General features: G+C 36.7%; 1 protein-coding gene across 1 annotated transcript in view; it reads right to left on the reverse strand.

Moving 5' to 3' along the window:
• LOC150092832 (F-box only protein 47-like) overlaps window positions 1–20,393 on the reverse strand; it is a 188,610-nt gene that overhangs the window by 27,329 nt on the left and 140,888 nt on the right. The window contains exons 6-7 of the mRNA XM_090414293.1: window positions 11,444–11,614; window positions 4,874–5,032 (exon numbers count right to left, since the gene is read on the reverse strand). Coding sequence (XP_090270419.1) covers window positions 4,874–5,032; window positions 11,444–11,614 — 330 coding nt within the window. The remainder of the gene's footprint in view (window positions 1–4,873; window positions 5,033–11,443; window positions 11,615–20,393) is intronic.

Raw genomic sequence — 20,393 nt, forward strand, 5'->3', positions numbered from 1 at the left:
CGCCGCGTGATGTTAAATCACTAAGTATGAAACGGAATATTTTGAAGTACAAACATGATTGAATTTGCTATTAAAAAAAAAAAAAAATTAATTAATGAGTAATCTTGATTAGACTTTCCCAGAATTTTGATATAGATATACAGTCATTACGATTCAGGTTGGGGCGATGGAGCAAGGCCTCCACGCTTTCCTTGAACAAACGTTCGAACCTATAACGGGATCTATGTAAGAGGCGAGTCTTGGACCAAAGAATGCTGTGATTAGTTTCAATCCCGTGTTGAGCCAATCCAGACTTTTCAGGTTTGTTGTGAAGAATGGATGATTGATGTTCTTGGATTCTTTTTTCAAGAGAATGTCCAGTTTGTCCAAAATAAAAGAGATCACAGTTGCATGGAATTTGATAAACTCCAGGAAGAGATAAAGTTGAGCGTTTGTCTTTAGGAGAAGGAAAATGAGAAGACAATTTGTTAATAGGTGAATACGGTTATTAAATCATATTTCTTTAAAATTCTTGCGATAAGTTCTGAAATACCGGATATATAAGGAATAGGCACTCGACGTGTTGAAACTTTGTTGTTTTGTAGAGGATTATAAGAATTGAGAAGACGTTGAGTACTTTTTTCAGAAAAGCCATTGAGTTTCATGTGTTGTTGGATAGTAGAAAGTTCTTTCTGTAGATAATCAAAAGTAGAACAATTAGTTTTGGCTCTTCTGATGAGGCATTTTAAAATTCCTGTTTTTTGACATGGATGATTGGCTGATTCTTTAAGAATATAACGACCTGTGAATGTTGGCTTCCTGTATACTGTAGTTGTAAGAATATTTGAAGGTGATCGGATGAGGAGAACTTCTATAAAAGATAACTGGTTGTTTTCTTCTAATTCCATAGTAAACTTTATGTGATGATTCAAGGAATTAATACTGTTTAAAAAGGAAGATAAAGCGTTTTTGCTGTGAGGCCAAATAGTAAATATGTCATCTATATATCTTACCCAAAAAGATGGTTGAGGGAAATTAGATGCGAAGAGGCCTTTTTCTAAATGTTCTAAATAAAAGTTGGCTAAAGCCGGAGAAAGAGGACTTCCCATGGCCGTTCCTTCTACTTGGCTATAAAATTTGTTTTGATATACGAAATATCCAGAATGTATTACGAAATCGAATAGTTTATAATATCTTGAGGAAAGATGTCAGCAAGTAATTTTAAAGTTTCCTTGAGAGGTACATTGGTATATAAAGATTCTATATCAAAACTAACCATAAGATCTGTAGGTTGTAATGAGTCATTTTTTAATTTTTCTAAGAAATCTGATGAGTTTTTTATAAAAGAATTAGAGTTGCCAATGTGAGATTTCAATAATTTAGCTAGATATTTGGCTATACGGTAAGTAGGAGAATCAATACAATCTACTATTGGACAAAGAGGATAGCCAATCTTATGGATTTTTGGAAGGCCATAAAATCTAGGAGGTCTTGCAAAATGAGTTTTAAGTCTTTCAATTGTGTCTTTATCCAAACTGATGACTTCATCAAGGAGAGAATTTAATTTCTTTAGTTGTCTGTTGGTTGGATTATAATCAATTTCTTGATATGTGGAGCGATCTCGAAGCAAAAGAGAAAGTTTTCTTCTGTAATTTGCTGAGTCCATAACTACTGTTGCTTTTCCCTTGTTAGCTTTAGTGATAATGAGGTGATTATTTTTTCTCAAGGACTGTAAAGATTTCATTTCAGAAGGAGATATGTTGGAAGGAGGAAGTTTAGCCTTAAGTAGAGACGAAGCGACTTCTAGGTGAAGAGCATTAGCTTTATCACTGGTTAGATGATTAAGATTCCTCTCAATATTAACTAGGAAATCTAGATATGGTATTTTATTTGGAACAATAGAAAAATCATGTCCTTTTGACAGGATGAGGGTTTCGCTTTTAGTCAAAGGACGTCCGGATATATTTACAATCCAATTATCTGGAGTTATGAATGGCTTGGATTGTCTAGACGAAAGAGCTTCATATTTACGGTTAAGATGTTGACTTAGTTTATTATAAGCACGTTAAGAAGAACGTTTAGCCACATTTAGAACTATGTGAGAAAGATGTGGATCCATATTTGTGGATATATAGCTGCGCAAATCAGAAATCTGATGACTGTGAAAAGCAAGGTGAAAAGTAATCAACTTAAAGCTGCTAAACGTGACCTTGCTTTTCACAGTCATCAGATTTCTGATTTGCGCAGCTATATATCCACAAATATGGAGTATCCATAACTATAGAATAACACATATGCCCCAGTAAATAACTTTTTTATTATGTAAATATTTCATCTTATGTATTAAAAGTCATTATCAGTAAAATTTTCAAATAACAATAGGAAATGAATTAAAAATTAGTAGCATGCATGCTTAAATTGTAATCACTCTATGTATATAGTCACGTGTTCATAGATTAAAAATAATGGGCTGAAATTAAAACTAATTAAATTAAAATATAACAGATAAATTTATTTAATACAATTGAGGATAACAATTTCCCAAACTTTTGGAATAGTGCGACAGCCATTCTGATTAAGATTAAGTCTATGACGTAAAGGGCATATGTGAAACTACAAGGGGGTGATTATGAAGAGCTCAGGAGACAGCTTGCAGGTGTAGCATGGAATGAGGAGTTAGCTGGAAAAGAGATCAATGCAGCTTGGGGGATTTTCAAAAACTATCTAGTAGTTGCAATGTCTAAATGTATTCCAGAAATACATTTAGAAATACCTTTTTCTGTATCAGAAATGTATTCCAATACAGAAAAAGAGCATTATGGAGGCAGCATAAGAGAAGTGGAAATTTTGTGGTCCTCATGGAAATTTCCATGAGGAACACAAAGACCAGGCAAGGCGGGTGACTTGGTTGGTGAGGATAGCTAAAGAGAGGTATGAACAGCAGTGAGCTAATGAAGCCACAAAGAATCCTAAGGAGTTCTTTCGATATGTAGCCAGCAAAAGAAAGAATGATTATGGAAGGATGACATTGATTGGAGAAAATGGTATAAAGACAGATGATGCAGAAGGTGTGGTGGAGATACTTAATGAGCAGTTCATAAAGGTCTTTCAATCTTGTGAATATAACTTCATGGAGAGATTGAGAACAGTTGATGATGGGGAAGAGAGAGAGACTGACTGTAAGTGAGCAAGAGATGTATGAGGAGTTGAGCAAACTAGATGTAAATAAGGCTGTGGGACTTGATAATATATCACCACGTATTCTGAAAGAAAGTGCCAGGGAGTTGATCCGGCCTTAATATTTTTTTTAAGATGAGTCTTGCACTGGGTCAAGTTCCTAAGGAGGACAAGATTGTGCCACTTCATAAATGAGGTGATAGAACTCAAGCATCAAACTATAGGCCTATCTATTGTAGTTAAGGTTGGAGAAGCTTGTGAGAACTAGGATTCAGAACTGGGTCTACAACAATGGTATTATTTTTCATGGAGAGCATGGATTTACTAAAGGGAGGTCATGTTTTAGTAATCTACCTACTTATTACAATAAGGTAACTGCTTCCATGGACAGAGGAGATGGATACACAGTAATATACTTGAGTTTTGCAAAGGCTTTTGATAGATTACTGCATGATAAATTGATAATGAAACTGAAGTGGATGGGATTGGATATTAGATTGGTGCATTGGATTGGAGACTGGCTATCTGATAGATATCAACAAGTTGTGTATGGGGGAGCGATATCCAGGAAAAGGAAAGTTACGTGGTGTGCCTCAGAGGTCTGTTTTAGGGCCATTAACTTGTATATTAATGATATTGGTGAAGATTTGGATGGAGATATTCAGTTGTTTGCAGATGATGTAAAGTTGGGACGAACCATGAAGAGTGGAGAAGATGTTGTGGCCTTACAAGAAGACTTGAATAAATTGAGTGATTGGGAATGGGAATGTGAGTTCAATGTTGCAAAATTTAAGGTTTTAAAATTTGGAAAACAAAAATGGGATGCAGAATTTATGCTTGGTGAGGATATATTGTCAGAGTTGGAAGAAATAAGAGATCTGGGGGGCTGATAGCAGATAAGGGTCTGAAATTTAGGGGAAACATAGCCAAAATTGTGAAGACAACACAAAGGCTTCTGGAAATGATGTGGAGGACACTGACTTATAGAAATTGGGAGATTCTTGTTCCTTTGTATAAGGCTTTGATTAGGCCACACATTTGGTCACCTGGGTTTTGCCCAGATTTGGTCACCTGGTTTTCAGAAGGATGAAGAGATGTCGGAAAGGGTCCAGAGGCAACTGACTAAGGTAGTTTCTAACTTCTGGAATGTCGAGTATGAGGAAAGATTGAGAAGAATCAACTTGCAGAGTCTGGTGGACAGGAGGAAGAGGGGAGATATGATAGAGACCTACAAGTTATTAAAGGGTTGTTATAAGATCAATGCTGGAGAGGTTCTACAGAAAATAGTGGGAGATCAGGGAAGAACCAGAGGTCATCCCTGGAAACTCTATCAAGAGGGTGTCAGTAGGGTAGTGAGAAGGGTTTTTCATGCAGAGTTGTGAATGATTGGAATGCCTTGCCTGAGCGTGTGGTGTCTGCAGAGAATTTGAGTGTGTTTAAAGCATGGTATGATGAGCTGTGTGTGTGATAAAAGGACCTCCTAGATGAGTCTTTGACTCCATGGGGTCTTGGGTAATAATAATAATAATAATAATAACACAAGGTTTTAACAGACCTATTTCCTTCAAACCAACAAACAAAAAAAGTGATAAACCATGTTACCAAAATCATTGGTACCAAACATTTAAAACTTTTCTCTCTTTCTAATATCACATAGAGTTAAACATAATTCACTTTTAATAATTAAGAACATGAAATTATGTTTTAAAATTTATACCTGTCAGTTCTTCTAAAATGGAAATAATATCATCTTGACTCCATTCTGAACTGCATCTTTGTAATAGTTTGATGGCTTGAGCAAATTCAGATAAATAATTTTGAGCTTCAGAGAAACTGGATGGTGCATTTTCTGCTAACTCCCACCACATGATTTCATCTGAAATGAGAATATATTTATATATGGGATATGAATTTATTTTTCTTTTTAATCAAATTCAGCTAACACCTTTTATTTCTATATAGGGAGTAGGTGAGGCCATTCTAGTCCTAACTTTTGGAGACTGAGTGGGCAGTTCAGTCTCTACTGGTAGCCAGTCAGAGATAGCTGGCCCAAGTCTATCACTAATTTAAATGTCACACAGTGAAGAGATGGCCAATAAGTGCTGCCATCTCTTGTTTTTATTTTTATTATGGCAAAATTCATGGAGATTAAACAACATGAAATGAGCATTCAAACCCAGGCAATAACTTGGACATAGTAAAATATGTTGTTAAAATGATTCTAAGACTCTATGAAGTCACAAGGCCTATTGCAGAATTCTATTGTCAACTATAATACCTGATACCTACCTTATATCATTCAATGTTGGGATATTTACTACCACCTGAGGCAAAGCATTCTACTTCCATATCCCTCTTCCTACAAAAAACTATCCCTTGCTCACAAAATTTATGGAAGCTTATATAGTTTCCAGGAATGATGTCTTGTTCTCCAGCAGTTCCTAACACCAACTTATAAGTCTCAGTCATCCAAGTTTCCTTGCTATATGTCAAGCTCTAAAATTTATTTTTATCAATCTATTGTTACAGCAAGATTCAGCAGTCCTGATACTATCTTGGTTACTTATACTCTGGTTCCTTGTTTTTCCTTGTTCCATTAGAAATGCAGAACACTTGGTAATTGATTTTCCCCATTCATCTGCCCACAGTACTTATCCATTTAAACCTCATAAATTTCTTTTCCTTCATGTTTACATGTCAATCAGAATACATCTTTAAAAATTACGGAAACAGCTACTGTGTTAGAGTAAAACTTCAGTTTAATATAAACTAAAATAATCACTTGACGTTTTGACCTTCACATTAACGTCATCATCTGGAGTATACAAAGCTGCACTAAATCACCCTGCTATGCTGAAGTTACACTGATTTGGTCAATTGTTAAAACTACTGGCCTGACTTCTGGTGAAAAAAAAAACCCCTTAATACATCAAAGCTAGAGTCCTGTTATTATGTTATTATCTGTTATCTATTAGGTTACAAAATGAAATTAAATTAAGCTGGAGAGCAACATGTTCACACAAAAAAATTTACTCGTATAAGTATACATATAAATTGAAACAAAGGATCCTGTCCTCCCCATTGGCTCACCCTAGAGTTTATTGTATCTATTGCACCTATAACTTACTTTATATTGGGAAACTGGACATACAATCCCTATATATATAAAAAAGAACACAAACGACACATTAAATTTAATAGTTTTGGAGAAGTAGGCCTCTCAGATCATGCTCCTAACACCCTACACCAAATTGATTAGAAAAGTACTTGTTCTTTACATCATACAAAAACCTGGTATGAATGGAAATTTAAAGAAGCCTGTAAAATTTTGATTAATTGACCTAATCTTAAGAATAATAATGGCATAAAAATCCCAAGAATTTGGATGGCACATATTCAGCCCACTTAGTTCTTCAAGTTTTCCAGCAAACCCTGACTTTAGGACTCTAAGCAATTTTCAGCTTTTATTGGCCCCCATCCATACTGGTTTGTTTTAATTTATATGTATACTTATATGAGATGAGTAAAAAAAAATTTTTGTGTGAACATGTTGCTCTCTAGCTTAATTGAATTTAATTTTGTAACCTAATACATAATAACAAAACTCTAGCTTTGATGTAGTAAGGTTTTTTTTTTCACCAGATGTAAGGCCAATAGTTTTAATGGTTGACCAAATCAATGTAACTTCAGTATACCATGTAGATTGTAGTGCAGCTTTGTATATACTCCAGATGATGCCCTTAACGTAAAGGTTGAAACATCGAGTGATTATTTTGGTTTATATTAAACTGAAGTTTTAAAGTTTACTCTAACATGGTAGCTGTTTCCATAATTTTGGAAGATGTTTCCTAAATTTCTCTTTAATTTCAATACCAATTATTATGCAGTATTCCACAAAATAGTTTAAAAAAAAAATGATAACCTGTCAGTGCTGTCAAGTGTCATTTTCATCAAGGAGGTTAACTATTTTGGATCTTTACCATGAGATCCATGATTTGCAGTAGAAAGATATTCGTGGTGAGGGATTCCTGTTTTAAGGGATGAAAAACCTAAGTTTCCAGGAGAAAAACCCTCCACCTCTGTATGAGACTGGCTAACTCACCATTTGACTGAAAACACTTGATAATGGTTTTTCTCATCACAACCAGGATTCAAATCTGGGTCTTTCCACCCAAAGGGCTGAGGTTAGGTTGCTAATGAGCTATGGAAGCTCATTAGCAACCTACAGGCACAAAATAGAATAGTATGTTTACAACAGAAGGCTTATAAAGAATTTCCTTTAGAATAGCATTAGTGCTAAAGGAATGTGACCAAGACTTTTTATTTTTGGTAGTTTGTTATGGTGAGTGAGTTTATAAAATGATGTTTTATCTTCATTCAATACACTGTTATCATCCATTACACTGCAAAAAATGAGAAGACTCTTCTTAACAAATTCAAGTCATCCTCCATAAAGATTTCTCATCTCTACACAGCAGATTATGGCAATGATGAATGATGTACAAAATACTGATATGTAGACGTAAGGATGTTATGATTCCAATGTAGAAGGCAATAATCAGACTGCATATGCATTGCTGTGCACAAATTTGTTCACCTTGTTTTCAAAAGGATGATGAGCTGTTGAAGAGGGTTCAGAAATGATTGAGTAAGTCAGTTTTGGGGTCTCTGGAATATTGAGTAAGAGGACAGATCGAGAGAATGAAAATTGCAGAGGCTAGTATATAGAAGGAGTAGAGGAGGGACATAATCGAGACATATAAGTTAGTAAGGGGTAGTTACCAGATTAATATTTCCTAGAATGGCTGGAGACAGGGGAAGAACAAAAGACCATCACTTTTTTTTTAAGGCAGGGGGAAACTCTATTTCCCCCCTACCTTATTTAACCTTCCTTATTTATCCAACTCCTCATTCCTTGCTACAGCTGTAAGCTGTATCCTGAGCTTATCATAATCACCAGCCTTGTAGTCCTACATATTCCCTTCATGGTTACTCTCACCAACTGGAGGAAGATTTGACATCTCATTTATGAGATGTCAGATCTCTGATGAGATGATCAAATCCAATACTCTCAATCCTTGAATGCCTCCTATTACATACTGTCTGAGGTAGTTATCCCTCAAAAACTTGAGAAATTCATTTTCTTTACTTCCGGTTATTATATTGTCATCCCAATCTATACTACTGTAATTAAAATTTTAAAAAATGATCACCCTTTTCCTATTTGCTTGGGTAATTTGCTTATACATTTCATGGTCACTACCCTCCACATTACCAGGTCTCTAACACCATCTGACTAAGTATTTCATTCTTTCTATTCACCTCTATCTCACGCTATACTGCCTCAAAACCACTGCCATTAATCCCCCCCCCCACCTTGTATGGACATGTCTTTTTCTATCATCAATCTCCACCTCCCTTTTTACCTTTTCTATCTTCACGAACAACAACATACCCATGCCTGTCATGATGTCATCTGCATCCTCATCCAACAATGTCTAATTTATTCCAACAATTTTTGGGTGAACAAATTGAACCAATGCAACCATTTCATTTCCATTGTTTCTGATACTTCTACATTCCCATAGAAACATAACTCTCATTCCTAGATCTATTAACAAGTTTCACTGATACCACTTACTAAATGCGACGTCTACATTCCTTCCTCAAGCCATTTCTTTTTCTCCCATCCCAGAACCTTCTTCAAATCCAACTCTTCTCCCTATATCCAGATCATCCCATTCCCTTCTTGTCTACACACACATTCACTTACTCTTTAAGCATCAACCTTTCTCATGCTGTGTTTCCCTGTCCAACCTGAGTCTCCTAATTTCCCTATTTGTCTTACACACCTGTTCTCTCATTCTCTACATTATGCTACTCACTTTTCCATTCATAAGTACCAATCCAACCTCTCTTTTCTTACACTCTTTCATATCACTTCTTATTTGCTAAGATTCATTCTTCTTTGCACTCATTACTCTGCCTTCTAGGCAGTCTCTCCAAATGACTTATCCCCAAACCATTCAAATGTAATCCATCACTCTTATATAGTTTAATTCATCCTTCAAACTCATTCCACACATTAACAAACTGTATGACAGAAATATTACATATTTCTGATAATATATCATTCGTTATTCTTGCTCTCTGCCTCATGTCATCACTGTCTTATCTGTGCAGCACATTGACTACCTTTCTTATCACGCTGTTATCTTTTATCCTTCTCAACAACCTCTTGATATCCAGTCTTACATTCTTGCTTTTGCTCACTCTATTCATTTTTACCTCTTGGAAAATAAATCTTGTGCATCTTCTCAGTATCACACCTATAATAATCGAGTTCCCATGCAATGCTACTTGTGAGTTCTTTATTACCTCTTTCATACCAACATCATTCAATCCCACCATACATATCTACAATTCACTTTGTCTTCATTTCACTTTGTACCTACTTCATCTCTTGCCTCATCTTCACCAAGCCAGATTTTAAATCTTGCATCATTTTTCCACTATCATTCACTCTTGCTATCTTATCACCAGTCACACAAGCTTGTTTGCTGTCAACCCCTGTTGCCATCTTACTGTTAATTGGACTCTTTTTTCCAACTTCACTATAACACACTTTATTATCAATCGAACTCTTGAATGAATTAAAAATAATACTGCCTTTGAAATTTAAACAAACACTATGTTCCACACACTTTCTAAACATTCACACAATATTCCTCGACTACTGTTTCAGTTATGATACCATGTTTCCTATTCATATTTAAACAAGCCTCATGGTCTATCAGGAATATCATACTTCCTACATACCTACACTTGCTCCTTTCTCTCATTCATGGCACTGTACCATTTTTGAAAATTCCACACCATTCACTTAACTTGTTTTTTTCTCTGATCTCTGCAATGTTCTACCTTTCACTGCCATATTATATCAGAGCAGTGGCAAGAGACAATGAATTAAAACTTATACCACCTTAGAATTTTAACCAAACACTATGTTCCACACTCAAATATCTCACAGTAATACTCAGTCTATGGGTTAGACAATTTTGCCACATACACTAAATAAAAAATTTACTTATCTTTTTACAGCCTACACAATGATGACCAATGTGTAGCACATCACCTAGTGGGTAAAATGTTTTTCTTATATCTTTATCTACAGTTGTTTTCCATTATCCAGGAATAAAAGTATAGAAATCCCCTCATTTATTCACTTTCGCCATGATTTTACATTTTGTAAGAAATTTCAGTTAAAATCAACCATGTTAATGCCAGTTAACACATTACTAATACTATTCAGAAAATAAATACTGATTTATTTATCCTTATGTCTTTTAAAAATTCTAATTTCAAATTTTTTCATAATTTTTTAAAAATATTTTCTACATATGGTGTTTGTTCAAAAGTATTGAGACTGAACCTGTAAAACCAAATATTGTACTTAGTGTCTAGATGTTAATCTCCCCACCCCCATTCATAATCAGCTTTTAAAGCATGTGCACAAATTTATTTTACTGTTCCTGTTCAAAATTCTGGAAGCATACTGAGGGATACTTCAAATGTGGTTTTGCTAATGCTGAACCTGTTACATTTTGTTCAGCTGCATCAAAATCAAATCATCTTTTGGTTTTCAATGGCCTCTTAAGTGAAAATATGAGGAAAAATTCATGCAGAATTTTTCCTCTTATTTTAAGAGGAAAAATATGCATCCCATATTTGCATCCCACTCTCTTCTTTCATAAGAAGAGAGTGGGATGCAAATACTGCAGACAAGTTAAGCTTACTGTGAGGGAAAACTAAAGTTTCATTGACTGCATATTTAGCTATGTGTATTTTGTGACCATTGCTAGTATAATGTACACTGGAGAAACTTCAGACTTCCAATAATTAATGGTTTGGCCTCAGTAAATGCACAGAACTTTTGGGATTGTACATTTATTGAGCATAATAGTGCACCATTTTTTTGGTTATCCATGCTCCATTTTTAAAATAACAGAATCATTCAAAATTTAGCCTCAGTTCACTATATCACGAAATGAAATTTGATTTTTACATAAAACTTAATACACACAGTTGTTTCTTCTTCTCAATAAATGTTGCATATTGTAACAACACTGACTTTCAAATCAAATAACTGAAGCAGCCTAGTAAGAAATGATACTTATGCAAATGAAATAATCTGTCTGAACATGTAACTGCATTCACAGATGTAGTTTACTGTAGAAACAGTCAGTCTCAATATTTATTAATCAGGCACTGGATAAATTTAAATTACCTAAGTACACAGGACCAAACAAGAGGTAAAGGAATTTGGCTTGGTACACAATTGGAAGTGGCTTTAGTATACGAGACAACCAGAATGACTTTTCATTATTACTCTGAGAGAAATCTAAATAAACCAATCGATAATACTGTCTTACAAACATTTCTTGACTATGATGGGAACCTACATGTATAAAAAGAAAAATAATGCTTATTATATATATGTGTATACAAACACATTATACAAAAAAATTTAATATTTTTAGTGCAATGTTAAAAAGGTAATCCATACCATACATAAAAATCATCAGCAGTTTCCTCTGCTGATGATTTTTGCAAATGTGTGCTGTAATGTCATGCATATTGTATACAAAAAAAAAAACTTGTTCATTGGCTTCCGTAGTACTGGATGCCAATAAACAACAGTTTCAATGTAATCCTACTAGCATGACAAACTATTAAATCATTGTCTGAAAACTAAGCTGATTATTGCTTTTATGTGGTCTTAATTTGTCACTGGCCATTTTATTGCAGCCGTAATCATTTGTGTTTCATCTTTGCAAGTTTTGCCATATTTCAGCAACTATCCACCACAACTTTCTGCAGTTGAATTAATACAGGGTGTTTCAAAAAGACTGACCCGATTTCAAATAATTATATTTAATGATGAAAATGTGGTACATTTTTATGACAGCTGTCATCATATCAAACTCTGGGCCAAGGCCGTTCACATGGTACAAGTCGCATTCATTTGTGGTTCTTGGTTGCAGAGATATACAATTTTCAAATCGGGATATTCTTTTTGAAATACCCTGTATAATAAAGGAAATACTTAGTTTATTACAATCCTTCTAATGGAACACCATACCAGAATAATTCTAAACCTCTCTTCCTAACAGTGTACATCCAGAAAATTAAATACTTTCCATTAAATTGTTCAGAATATCACCAACTTAGAACATTTTTATATAATAAGAGATATTAATATATCTCTTATTATATTCTATGGGAGCAATCGAGGAACAGGGTGGTAAGAGGTGTAATGTATGAGGACTCAATGATCCGTGGTGTGCAAGATAGGATGCATGAGGAGTGTTTGCCTGGAGGAACAATAGAAAGTGTGGCTATGGCAATTAAGAGGGGGTGAAAGAGTGGATGAGATGATTGTGATGATAGGAACAAATGACTTGAGAGGTAATGTAAATTGGGCAGTGAGAGATATGAGATTCTTGCTTAAGGTTGTACGAAAGAAGATGCACAGAGGAAAGATAGTGTGCGTGTTGACTAGGTATGATAGTGACGAGCTGAGCAGAAGAGCAGTAATATTGAATAACATAATAGCTAGAATGTGTCAGAAGAGAGGATTGGAATATGTGGATGCTTGGAGGGCATTTGAGGACAGAGAGGAATTGTATGTGAGAGACTGCTTGCATTTGAATGAGGAAGGACATAGGCATCTGGAGAGATTGCTGTTCTGAACAAGTCGGTGTGTCAATGCACACCAACTCGACTCAATGCACAGGGAAACTAGAATGTTCAAGGTGGATGGTAGCAGGGGTGGCCTCTTGTGAGAATGGGTATTTGGGAGAAGGGGGGAATGACATCAGGTAATGCTGAGTCCAGTGGAGTCTAGAGGGGATAATGCCGAGTATAGAAACAGTGGCATTTTTATGCTTTATACTAATGCCAGGAGTATCAGGAATAAAGGGGAGGAATTGGCGACGCTGATAGCATCAGCCTGGCCAAAGATTATTGGGATCACTGAGATGTGGTTAACAGAAGAGGATATAATAACAGGAATAGAAGTAGCAAGGTACAGTATTTTTTCAGCAGGATAGTGTTATGTCTCCTGGTATATACGTGTCTCTTTTATTTTTACTCTTATCTCTTATTATATTCTATGCTTTACTTATCTCTCATGCATATCAGTTATTTTATTGCCGACAAATTTATATTTTTTGAATGACTGCGCCAGCCGGCAACTAAATTCTGATACTCAAACAAATAACATTAATTTATTAGGGATCACGTGATGTGCAGTCATGGTTCCCCACTTTTCTTTCTTATATGAATTGCTTCCCCCTTCACTCACACAGGTCCGAAAGTTTTATAAGTGGTAATTCTGTCTAAGAAAATCAGAACTCATGAACTTTGATATAAAAGAATACATTTATTAAACCACTAATATAGATACACTTTAAGTAACAATTTCAATGCTAAGTTACCTTCCTTGAATTAAATTGAGAGTTTGAACTCCCCCCCCCCCTTTTTAGATTAAGATATCCAAAACTACAATCTCTTTGCTTAAGTAATACAAATCCTATATCTCTGTCATATTATTAAACTCAGACTCGACTTATCCATACAGAGCTACTCAATGCTCACTTCCTAAGCACAATTAGATATAAACTTTATACATGGCATATCAAACTCATTCAAACTTATATCTTTTACATGGAATACAAATTCTAATTCTGCAATATCTCTATCCCCCAAAATTTAAGTGAAATTCAGGCTAATATCTAACACTCCGGCAAATAACTTCTTCCTGACAAACAGTTCAAAGATCAGGTTCCCTTCTCGGCACAAGCTTGGAATGGTACCAGCTTACTTGACATAGACAATTAGTCCAAACAGTCATTAAGGCACTATGGGTAAGTTAATGTGTATAGCTCCTGAAATCCTTGGCTCCTATTCCTCTCTACGTCTACAATTCTATAATATGTATGAAAAGGTTGTACATTACCATCTTGTCTTTGTTCCATGACTTCCCTCACGCTTTCACTTCCGATATGGCAAGACTTCTGTACTTCCGAGCCATGTGTTTCAATGGCCTCTGCGACTTACTTACACTTTCTTCGAAGGTTGCCCTTCGCTGACTATACATTGGCATGGTTCACCAATGGCTCTTTTACTGGAATTCTGACTTCATTCCATAGGTGGCTTTATTCGACTTGGTACAATAGCAACCGGGAGATTGTTGCTGGGCACCGGCGACAAGCTTCCTCAGCTATCCAGGATTTGGACGGGAACACAGGAACAGAAAACAAGAGAGCGTTTGAGTCTCGTGCGGCGCTTTATAATTGCCTTCCGAGCGCCCTCTCTCGTTAACTACGTCATATTCTTTGCTACGGCTGATTGGTCACCTTAACTCTGAACTATTCTAACATGGATTTAAAACAGATCTCTTAAGCACATTAAATAACAACAATTCTGGTCCTGAAATACAGTTTTCCTTTGCTTAATTTTTGAGAACAATATTAGTTTTAAACACAGATTTCCTTAGCTTATTTAGTATTAATAATCTCAGTCAAGTTGATGAAATGTTAGATAACAGAGAAAGGATCACGGCTAGGGCGTCCCCTGTAAGCGACGCGCAGTTCTGTCGCCCGAGGACTGTGAGAAGTGGGCTAGGGCTACTGAACCAAGGAAGGGTTCAGCTAAAGAAGCGAGTCCAACAGATGTGTAAAGTAAGAATCGGGTTGCTGAATGTGGGTATGATGAATGGGAAGAGTAGGGAGATAGTGGACATGATGAGAAGAAGGAAGCTGAAGATCTTGTGTGTGCAGGAGACAAGGCGGAAAGGCAATAAAGCAAAGGAGCTGGCAGAGGGATATAAACTGTTTTATAGCGGTGTGGATGAGAAGGGGAAGAAACGGAGTTGGAATTATCATCGATAAGGAGCTAAAGAGTGGAGTCTACAAGGTGTGCCGGAAGAATGATCGGATTATGAGCGTTAAGCTTGAGATGGGAAGAAGTGTGGCTACACCCTGCAAGTAGGTTGTGATGATGAGGAGAAAGAGACATTCTGGAGAGAACTTGACCAAGTAGTAATGGGAATCCCTAATGGTGAGAGAGTGATCGTCGGAGCAGATCTGAACGGGCATGTAGGAAGGCGATGAAGTGGTGAAGAAAGGGTACATGGAGGTTGGAGTAGTGATGAAAGAAATGAAGAAGGTAAAAAAATCATAGAATATGCTGTGGCCTTCAATCTAGCATAAGCTAACACATGGTTCAAGAAGAGAGTTGAGCATCTGATAACCTATAAGAGCGGGGATAGAATGAGTCAGATTGACTACATTATGTGCCGTAGGAAACATCTGAAGGAGGTGAAAAACTGTAAAGTGATTAATGGAGAAAGTGTAGCAGCACAGCACAGGTCGGTTGTGGTAGACTGTGATATAAAAGGGGAAAAGAAGAATAAACGGAAGTGGTGGGTACAGAGGAGAATAAAGTGGTGGAAATTGGAAGAGGAAGGACCAAGGAATAAGTTTAAAGAAGAGGTATTGAAAGAAATGAAGTTACCAGAGGATGTGGAAGAATGGTGGGACGTTAATAGTCGGAATATTAGAAAAATTGTAGAAGAGGTGCTTGGTATAACATCAGGAAAGGGACCACCTGAAGATAAGGAGGCATAGTGGTGGAATGAGGAGGTGCAGTTGGAGATCAAGGAAAAGAAAGAGGCAAAGAAAAAATGGGACATGACTGGAACTAGAGCCGACAAGGAGGCATATAGATTAGCAAAGAAAAATGCAAAGAGAGCTGTGGCAAGGGCGAAAGCGAGGGCAGTTGATGAGGTTTATGAAGAACTGGAGAGAAATGGTGGCGAAGCTCAGTTGTTGAGAATAGCGAAAGCCAGAGATAAGGCCTCGAAAGACATAACATCAGTCAAGCAGATAAAGGATGCCTCAGGAGTAGTATTATAAGACGAGAACAAAATCAGAGGAAGATGGAAAAAATATTTCTGAAAACTACTAAATGAGGAGAATCCAAGAGAGAGGTGCGAGGATGGAGAGGTAAATGAGAGACCAGTGCAAGACATAAGTAGAGAGGAAGTGATTTGGGTACTGAGAAAAATGAAGAATGGAAAGGCTGTGGGAGCAGACCAGATACCTGGGGAAGTATGGAAAAGTTTGGGCAGTGAGGGCGTGGATATGTTATGGGATCTGATGTGTAAAATAGCCCAACAGGAAAAGATACCAGAGTAATGGAGGAAAAGTATTCTCGTCCCAATCTACAAAGGAAGAGGAGCTGTTCAAGACTGTGGCAACTATAGAGGAATCAAGCTGATGTCACACACATTAAAAATATGGGAAAGAGTAATTGAAGCAAGGTTATGGCAGGAAACGAAAATTGGTGAGGAGCAGTTTGGATTTATGCCAGGAAGAGGGACAATGGATGCAATATTTGCTCTAAGGTGATTGATGGAGAAATATAGAGAGATGCAAGTGGATCTGCACATGGTGTTTATAGATCTGGAAAAGGCATATGACAGAGTGGCCAGGCAGGAAGTATATGAGGAAGAAGGGGGTGTCGGAGAAGTACGTGAGGTTGGCGAAGGAGATGTATGAGGGAACAGAAACTCAGGTCACGTCTAGTGTCGGCATGACAGAAGGGTTCCCTATTGTCGTAGGGCTACACTAAGGGTCAGCTCTGAGCCCCTACCTCTTTGACCTGGTCATGGATGTACTAGTGGAGGATGTCAAGAAGGAGGCACCATGGAGCATGCTATTTGCCGATGACATTGTTCTATGTGAATCAGCCCTAGAGAAGCTTGAAAATACCCTGGAAGAGTGGAGAAAGGCATTGGAGGAGCGCAGCATAAGAATTAACCGGGTGAAGACTGAATATATGTCAACAGGGAGTGACGAGGATATCGTCATACGACTCCAGGGTGAAAGGCTAATTTCAGGGAAGAAATTCAAGTACCTTGGGTCGGTTGTCGAGAGGAATGGTGATCTGGATGAGGAAATACAGCACCGAATAACATGCGGTTGGATGAATTGGAGGAAGATGAGCGGGGTCCTGTGCGACAAGAGAGTGAGTTGTAAGAGGAAAGGAAAGCTCTATAAGATGGTGGTGAGGCCGGCGATGCTCCATGGTGCAGAGACGTGGCCTATAAACAAGGCACAGGAGAGGAAGATGGAGGTAGCAGAGATGCGGATGTTGAGATGGATGAGTGGTGTGACAAAAAAGGACAGGATAAGGAATGACTACATCAGAGGGATGGTTAAGGTGGGACCAACTGGCAAGAAGATACAAGAACGTAGGCTGAGGTGGTTTGGACATGTTGAGAGGAAGGGTGAGGAGTATGTTGGTAAACGAGTGGAGTATATGGAGTTGGAGGGAAGGAGGAAAAGAGGCAAGCCCAAGCTCAGGTGGAGGGATAAGATGACAGAGGATCTTAGGGAGAAAGGATGGAGTCCAAAGGATGTCCTGGACTGGAGAACTTGGAAGAGGAAGGTTAAAGATTGGTGCGCCGACCCCGTTTAACATGGGATAAGGCAGAGTGAAAGAAGAAGAAGAAGAAGAATCTCAGTCAAGTTGATATAACTTTGAGTGAATATATATACAATACTCCCTTAGCCCTGTCCTTGGAAGTATAAGTCTTCATTGTCTCTGTGTTGGGTCAGAAACAAAATGGCTTACGAATAGTGAGTCAGCCCTTTTTCCAACACAACAATAGGAAGGGAAAACGTGGTGGTGGAGTACTGCTTATGATAAGTCACGACTTATGTCCTCTAAGAGTGGAGACTTTGGAAGGCAGTGACACTAATGATTTTGAAAGCATATGGTGTGAGGTAGAGATGGGCAAGACGGGATATTTAGTGGGGTGTTGCTACAAACCAAGGAGTAGAGAGGGTAGGGACCAAGAGATGTTTAGACAGTTGAGCTTGGCAAGTGCAAGAAGAATGATTGTTATGGGAGATTTTAATTACAGCAGTATAAATTGGGGAGAGGAAGATGCATGTAGCAATAAAAGAATGGAATTTCTAGAATTCTTGAGGGACAAATGTCTTAGGCAACAACAAGAGGTTCAAGAATTTTGGATTTGGTTAGCATCAGAAGAGTTGATAATAACTGAGATGACATCTCTCCCACCAGTTGGAGAGAGTGACCATATGGTTTTGACTTGGAAGATGAAAAGACATGCAGGTGTATCAAAGAAAAGGGAATGTATGTGGAATTATAAGGCAGGTGATTATAATAGTCTTAGGTATCAACTAGGGGCAGTCCCATTGAGGGCAGAATTGGAAGGTCAGGATATCATTGGTGCTTGGGAAATTGTGAAGGAATATTTCTTACCAGTAATAGTAAGCTGTATTCCACAAGTGAAGAAGAGGACACAATTTGGTGTAAAGTGGATGACAAACAATATTAAATAGCAGGGGCAAATGCTGGTCTTGAAATTCATGCTTTCTCTTGTTATCATTCAGGGAATGATAGGTGTGATTGAAGTCTGATTAGTGGAATAATGAATTACTGACCAATTAAAACTATGTACAGGTAGCCCTCGTATAATGCAGATATTAAGTTCTAGAAATGCTGTGTTATATAAATCTCATTATGCGAGTCTCAGATGACATAGAAAAGTAGGATTATGTTCCGAAATCGTTTTTTTTTTTTTTTTTTTAAATTATATGAACAACAATGACATATCCAACAAAAAAAATATTTTTATTTAATTTAGGTAATTCATGTATGTTAAGAAAACATATAAACTATGAAACAAATACATGGTATAAAAATTACAAATTGTACTTAAACTTAATTGCACATAATGCATAAATGTTTTCGGCAAAAGAAAATAGTGCATATTTTAATCTTTCATAGCACGAGGATTTGAGGATTGGTTAATAAACACTGGTTTTGTCATGTAATCACCTGATGCATTACTACACAAGAGTAGAGTAATTCTATCTTTGGAAACTTTGAATCTAGGAGCTGATCTTTCATTTTTCGAAATATAAGTGCATTTTTGTACTTTTTTCCAATTTAACCTGGATTCATCTGCATTGAACACCTGGACTGCACTATAAATGTTTATAAACTTTGAGAGATTTTTGTTTAATAAGATTTCCATTCATAGGAATTTTCTTTTGAGGTGCAATCTTCTATCGAAATCATTAGAGATTTCTCCATTTTTACATTAGAATATCGCATACACGAGCAACACACTTTGCACTTATCGTTGACCCAGCAATAAACTCTTTCTTGGATTTTATGTTCATTTTGTTTGATTGTTTGAATTGTTGTTTCATTTAAATTCAAAGTCCCTACAAAAACTCCTGGTTTTTCTCCATTTTTCAACCGACCCAAGATTTTGAATATTTTTCTTCAAGAGAAATTAATTTTGTTTTCAAAGTTGGTTTTTCCCTTTCACTGCAGTTTGTAGCCATTACTATAAAAAAAATTTTTTACACAAAAAACCAAGCATTACATATTGTATGTAAGTCATCAGAAAATAAAGTGCTCAGCTTGAGATGAACACACTTATAATTTTTAATGCACGTTTCTGGCAGAAACAAGGACAATTTTCAACAATAAACGTTTTATATGGTAAACAATTGAGGTACATGCGTACTAAAGGGTATTTCCACTATAAATTCGCTACCTATAATTACATGTGGGATACTGCAGACACAAATTTAACAAAGATAAAATTTGATTTTTAAGTCGTGCGGTGAAAAACATATGAAAAGATAAAGGGTTACTACAATTTGTAGACCGTGTTTTTATTGGAACCGTGTTGTATAAGTACCGCATTCAACAAGGGTTACTACAATTTTAGACTGTGTTATATCAAAACTGCGTTGTATAAGTACCGTGTTATACGAGGATTACCTATATTTAGAAATTTATGTACATTTAATCATACAAATACAACATTGATTTTACAAATGATATTCTATCTTTTTCAATTTAGCTACTTAAATACAAATTCTACATTACAGTTCTTCTTTATGAACTGGTCAATAACATCATCATAAAAAGTTGGTTGTAACTTAATTTTCCCAAGCAACACACACACACTTGTAAAGACTGGCTGAAGCTCACTGGCTAGAGCTACTTTGACTGCGTGGCCCATGTTTAAGCAACAGAGTGAGATGACGTGGAGGGAGTGGAAATGGCTATGCGCGCGCGCATGAAATCACAGTGCTGAAGCGAGGACATGGATGCTC

Source organism: Typopeltis vanoorti, chromosome 25, assembly GCF_054136105.1.
Source record: "Typopeltis vanoorti isolate ZY-2024b chromosome 25, IOZ_Tvanoo_1.0, whole genome shotgun sequence".
In the NCBI taxonomy this organism is placed as follows: Eukaryota; Metazoa; Arthropoda; class Arachnida; order Uropygi; family Thelyphonidae; genus Typopeltis; species Typopeltis vanoorti.